Below are 6,329 nucleotides of genomic sequence, written 5' to 3'. Positions count from 1 at the left end.
AGAATATTCTGAGTAGAGGAAATGATGTTGAGGTGTTGTTTTTGCTTGACGAAATTTACGAAAGACTTTCAAAACTGAACGAAACGTATGCGACACAAGAGCATCAATTTCAATGTCCCTCAGTTGAAATTCCATATTTACATTTGAAATGGAACGAACCATTTATGATGAGTTTTTCTACCAGGATTGATGATAAAGACATTGTTAACATGAAAGAGGCCCTTAAAATAACGACAAAAACGTGTGAACCGAAACGTCCCTCGGTACAAAATTCATCAAGTAACTTGTCTGAACAAAAACAAAATTCAAAAAGTCTACCAAATCTTACTCTTAAAGAGAAACCTCATGAGACTTTTAGGCTCCAGTTCAATAAAAATCTTTATCTAGATGACGTCAGCGATTTGCGCACCCCCGTGTTTACCAGTGTTGCATGGACGGCCGATGGTCGTATAGCGGCAATAGACAGAGAAAACAACAAAATCAAAATTTTAACACACGACACTGAAGTACATGCAGTTAAATCAATAAAGGTACCAGGTGCATGTGTGATTTCCTCATATCGAATGGGATTTGCTTGTCTCGCTGGTTCAAGGTTGCTTATTTTCGATCAAAACTTTAATGAATTGAACAGATTTGAAGGAATTTCAACGATAATCACACAACATCCAGAATGCGATACACTAGCGTGGATGTCAAAGAAAAAGGTTTTTATCAAAACCTGTGACAGGATCGATGAACGGGAAATATTAAACGACCAAGGGAAAAAATTCTCCTTCGGCAAACCGGTGTATGCCAGCCGTCTTCCGAACAAAACACTGATCGTGTCCGACTGGATAAAAGACCGTGTGTACCTGCTTGACCAAGACTGCAAGATTTTCAAGAGAATTAATGCCTACCCAGGATCAATTGCTTTTGATACTGAAAATAACATTTTTATATCTGAATACTTTGATGGGAGTCTTTCAATATTTGACAGCAAAGGGATTAATAAATCCTTTATCAAAATTGACAAATGGCAGACTAAACCAAGAAGCATTGCTATTTTCAAAGATGCTCTACTTATCGCAAGTTCAAACAAAGTCAATATGTATAATTTGTTGTCTTAAATGATTTAATGACCATATCTTAAAATAGACTAGTGTATTCAAAGATGTCCCATATTATTTAACGTAGAAATAAAATTATTGATTAAAATGTTTACATGTCCATGTACATACAGTATCGAATTTTTTTTCTTCATAGAAAAGAATTCAAATAAAGTAATAATTGGGATTTTATTTAATGATCACAACAATAAAAATAATTTTGAATTTCTATACGTAAACTCTATTCCTAAACTTCATAACAATTTGTAGAAAGAAAGATCCATTGCGGGTTCTAATAAATGTTTTAAAGCCTTTCGTATATCCTCACTAAAATATTAACAGCAGAATAACTTCGGAAATACTGATTAACTAAATTTTTGAGAAATGTAAATCGGTTGTGAATATTCAAAAATCCTGATCATTCACATTTAAAATCAAAGTTCTTTCAATTTTTTTCTCAATATTTATAATTTTAAAATGTATGACTTTTTAACACATTACACAATTAGAATTATCAGAAGCCCTTTAAAATGAACTAGCAAATCAACTTTTCTTGGCATTAGTCAGTGGCAAATTTATTTTGCTAAGCCATTCTCCTTTCAAAGACACACACAAAAAATCAAAATTAATATTAAAAATATCTTGAGTTTCTAACTAACAATTTCTGTGTAGTTTTTGGACTAGATCTTTGCATACAAGTAATTTGTTCGAATTCTAATGAATATTAATTTTGGTCATACCATGAATGATTGTATTTAAACTGATTTTTCAAAATTTTTCATAAACTTGTAAAGATGGTTGATGACAAAGTATGATTGCATACCATTGATATTCAGAGTCATTACATTACATGTAGGGATAGGCAAATATGAAGAGACCTGGGATAAAATCTTCATTCTTGTGTTTACAGAAAAATGTGTAGACGATGGGTAATACCGGATCATCTTTTGAATATTAATGGGGTTTTTTGTTCTCTCTCTTCTGAATCGCTTTAAAAAAAGTGGGTCTGCTGGTAGTAGGAATTTCTTTCCTAGAAAATTTCACACACTTATTGACAGGATCAAACAAGTTCAGGAGTAAATGTAACGGATATTTTAAAAAATGATCGTTTTCAAATGATGGATTTAAAAATGTTTTAGTCAGTCAATGAGGAGGGGGCAAATAAACAATTTTTAAAGATGACCCAGGATAAATTTCTTGCTCTTACCTGCTTGTCCTCAGTTTAACGGAATATAAGCACTTTGATATAATTATTTGTTTCACAGCTGTTTTCATGAGAAGGCAAGAAAAAAGATGTATCAGTATCTAGCTATGGTATTTATTAAATTAACATTCAAAATTATTTAGTATAAAAACATTCTGATTGTACTTACAAGTACTCTGAAGTTAATATTCGAAAGATGCTTGATCATGAGTTTCTGATTGACAGTGGGGTTTTTGGAGACCAGGTCTTCCAACAATCTATGAGAATTCCCCATTGGTACCAACTGCGCACCCTTACAAACAGACCTACGTTTGTATTCATATGTAGCAGGATTTGTCCAAAAGAAACACTTGCTGTGCCTCGACATTTAGATATATCGACGACGTTTTGTCAATTAAGAATGGTTAAAACATATAATGTGAGGTTGATGTAACAGGACTTCATGAATCCTTTTATATATTTAAAAAGCTATTTTAAATATACTCTAGATTTACAGTGGACAGGCGTGTATGTATCGTTAAATATTTAGCACTAAATGTGCTTCTAATTTAATAATTTGGAAATTAAATACATTCACTGCAAACCCAGGGCTATTTAAATGTCTTTGTTAAAGACACCATTATTCGTTTTTCAATTTGAAAAATATCTTATTCTTACCTCTTAAAAGCAGAAACATTTGTTGTTGATTAAATTTCGTTTATTCTGATGTCAATGATTTATACATGTATTGTGTAAACTTAATTGCTAAACAACTATAATCAACGAGTACAAAACCTTTTTAGATGACAAATCAGAGGAAGTTTACCCCCACCAGAATCTGTGCTCATACAATTGATTATTTGATAATTTTTTTTAACTAATTCAGTTGTAAGGATCATCACTCCACATAAACTGTTGATATATAATCATTTATCTAGCATAGATATGTGTCAATGTGTCAAAGTCTAATTTAGTTAACGCTACATCAGGTGATAGTCACAAGGTTGGAAAATGACTGCGTTATAACATAAAAAAGGTATTTTATTATTTTTATAAACAATCGTTAATTGATATTTGATTAATACAGTCAAAAAATTTCAGTTCTTGTGAAGTTCACTTTATAATAAAATAACATTTGTTCAAGGAGAGCGTTGATTTTAAAAATACTGTAAAATCACATATTTTCAAGGGGCCAAAATTTTGTGGTTTGAGGAATTATATCTATGTTCCTTTGTTATTAATGCAAGACCGAGGCCAAGTCAACTGAGCTAGTTTTTTGATGGATTTCAAGAAAATAACAACAGTAATGAAAGTGAAAAAAAATGTCATTTATTGAAGTAAATCACGCAAAACAAAAATTAAACATATTAAGGGGGTCAGACAAGACTAGTAAAAACTTCGAAAGAACAAAAAATCTTTGGTATCATATTATGCAATCTGATCCCTTAAAATTAAATATAGCATAAAGCCGGCACTGGTATGCCTGCCATCAAAAAAGGGTGAGATAAAAGAAAATAAACGCCAAACAAACAAGTATGAACACTAAAACATATACATGTATAACAATGTTGATATTTGCATATCTTGGTATTTTGTTTTTAATATTATACAAGAGAAATTAGTCTTATTTTTCTTTTCATGAATAACTGATTTGTATTTATCATTTCTACAGTTTTAGATTTCATTGAATGACTTTAAAAAAAAAACATTTATATGATTTATTGAAGTTTGGCATCTTTTTTTTTCTGAAAAAGAGAACTACTTAGTAGGAATTGATTTTAATATATACCTACAATGTAGTAATAAGCTGTTCCCTTACTCACACCAGCTATGGAAAGACCAAACGATATCTTTATTATAAAATAAGAATACTTTGATCCTTCCCTATTCTCTCTCTGTTACTTACTTTCTCACTTTTTCAAACAATATGAGCCTTGACTTTAACTGCTAGAAACTAAACAAATTGCTCATAAAGTATTCGTAAATATCTCTTTAAAGGGAATGTATATTAAAATAATTTCATTTAGCCGAAAGTTATTGCTAACATATCATTCAAGTTCATACGTTATTATGTTAATTCTTTTCATAATTTAGTCATATTGTTTGTCATACAACTTCATATTCAGACATCTATAATCTTTTCAGTAGATGAACATGGAATCACTTTCATCTACCCTAAAAGATGATTTCCTGACATGCATGATTTGCTACGAAGTCTTCACTGAACCAAAAACTTTACCATGTTTGCATTCTTTCTGTAAATCATGCATTTTGCGATATACATGTAATAAGGAAAAGGAATCAGAACTATCCAATATTTGTAGCTGTCCAATGTGCAGAGAATCATTTTCGATAAAGCTGGAAGAAATAAAGACAAATTTTTGTCTAGTGAATATGATTGAACTAATTAAAAATTCAACAGGGTCATCTGAATTCTGCTCATTTTGTCTTTTAATGGAGGAGAAGCGTCCAGCTGTTTCGCAGTGTTTAACCTGTCTTGATTATTTATGCAACGAATGTGGAAAAATGAGGCATGCCTTTACTCGACAAACAAGAGACCATAAAGTTGTTTCTATGAAGGACATCAAAACTGGAAAGTTTGAAAAAGAAATAAGATTAGCACAAAAAGAGCGTTGTTCAAAGCATGCAGATGAAATTTTAGCTTTCTTCTGCATGTCATGTCAACTGCCTGTTTGTCGGGATTGTTTAATATATGAACATAGGGAACACAAATTCAAACCAATTTCTGAACTTCGAAAAGCAAAAGAGCTTGAAATCAATGAAGTTATTAATCCTCTTAAGAAAAAATTAAAGGATTTTCAAGATTGCAGTGCTTCAATTACAGTAGAATTAAAAGATTGCGAAGCAAAAGAGAATAAGATCCTTCAAGAAATCAGTAAAAGTTGTCTGGAAGCAATCAATTGTATCAAAACGTCTCAAAGAAATATTGAGAAAGAGATACAAAACCAGATGCATTTACACAAAGAAAATCTGCAGCATGCATTTGATAATATCTCTAAACATTGTAAAAGTATCGAAGAGTCAATTACCTTTTCAAATAACATTTTAATGGACGGAAATGATTTTGAAGTTTTGCAGCTTATGGATGAAATTTATGAACGTGTCCTTAGTTTAAATGGATTGAACTGTACGGAAATGTGTCTGTCCAAAAATAAAGAACTACCAGAATACAAAATTACGTGGAAGGAACCCAAACTTCTAAGCTTCTCTTTGAAAACTTCTGGTGCCAAAACCTCAAGTATCCAAACTGAAGAAAAAGATTACGCATATGTAGAGCCAGTTATAGATGAATGCAGAGAGGAAAAGGAGGAAAATGATAAAATCACAGATCTCCCCTCTTCAGAACACATTTGTTGTCTCTTTCCTAGAGCGCGGTTTGAACCTCTCTCTGCTAGTGCGCCATATTTACCTCCCTCGATTAAAATTGCCAAGCAATGTGTACTTTCTTTTGTAAGAACACTTAAGTTTAATGTCAGCGATGACCAATGTACACCAGTTCATTCAAGTGTGACGTGGACTCGGGATGGTCGCGTTGTTGCTATTGACAAAATGAGTGAAAAAATGTTAAGCATAACATTGTCTACGGAAGTGAAAAAGTCAATTAAAATTCCCAAAATTCTTTCAGTTTCTGCAAATGCAGCTGGATTTGTTTGCAAAACTAGTGATGGCTATTTATTGAAACTTGATAGACAGTTTGCAGAAATAGGTAGATATGAAGGAGTGTCGACGATTGTGTCCACGTCGCCAAACAATAGATTAACGATATAGATGAATAAAAACAAAATATTCAAAGAAATCAACGGAAAGCTAACTTAAACTCAAATATACGATGAGAATGGCGACTTAACGTCACTTAGAACGCCCACTTACGCTTGCTCTCTGCCAAATGAAACAATTGTGGTTTCCGATTTCGATAAAAAGTGCGTTTATCTTATCAGTAACAGTGGTAAGATCTTGAAAGAGATATCTCATGACCCGGGGTCAATAAGTTGTGACGCTGATGGACATATCTATATCGCAAACTTTTTTACCCATACCAT

The 6,329-nt window shown here is 32.1% G+C and overlaps 2 protein-coding genes across 2 annotated transcripts; both read left to right on the top strand.

Annotated features, from left to right (window-relative positions):
* The first annotated feature begins 6 nt into the window (after positions 1-6).
* Positions 7-1,169, top strand: LOC134257974 (uncharacterized). Its single transcript, XM_062740549.1, has one exon. The coding sequence runs from the start codon at positions 165-167 to the stop codon at positions 1,104-1,106; it is 942 nt and encodes a 313-aa protein (XP_062596533.1). The 5' UTR covers positions 7-164; the 3' UTR covers positions 1,107-1,169.
* A 3,418-nt stretch (positions 1,170-4,587) lies between these two features.
* Positions 4,588-6,057, top strand: LOC134257984 (E3 ubiquitin-protein ligase TRIM56-like). Its single transcript, XM_062740556.1, has one exon. The coding sequence runs from the start codon at positions 4,600-4,602 to the stop codon at positions 6,055-6,057; it is 1,458 nt and encodes a 485-aa protein (XP_062596540.1). The 5' UTR covers positions 4,588-4,599.
* The last annotated feature ends 272 nt before the right edge of the window (positions 6,058-6,329 follow it).

This window comes from Saccostrea cucullata, unplaced genomic scaffold (assembly GCF_032062105.1).
Source record: "Saccostrea cucullata isolate Sc308-1 unplaced genomic scaffold, CSIRO_AGI_Scuc_v1 ctg13378, whole genome shotgun sequence".
Classification (NCBI taxonomy): domain Eukaryota; kingdom Metazoa; phylum Mollusca; class Bivalvia; order Ostreida; family Ostreidae; genus Saccostrea; species Saccostrea cuccullata.
Note: the sequence above shows the minus strand (reverse complement) of the source record. Positions and strands in the feature narration are given on the sequence as shown.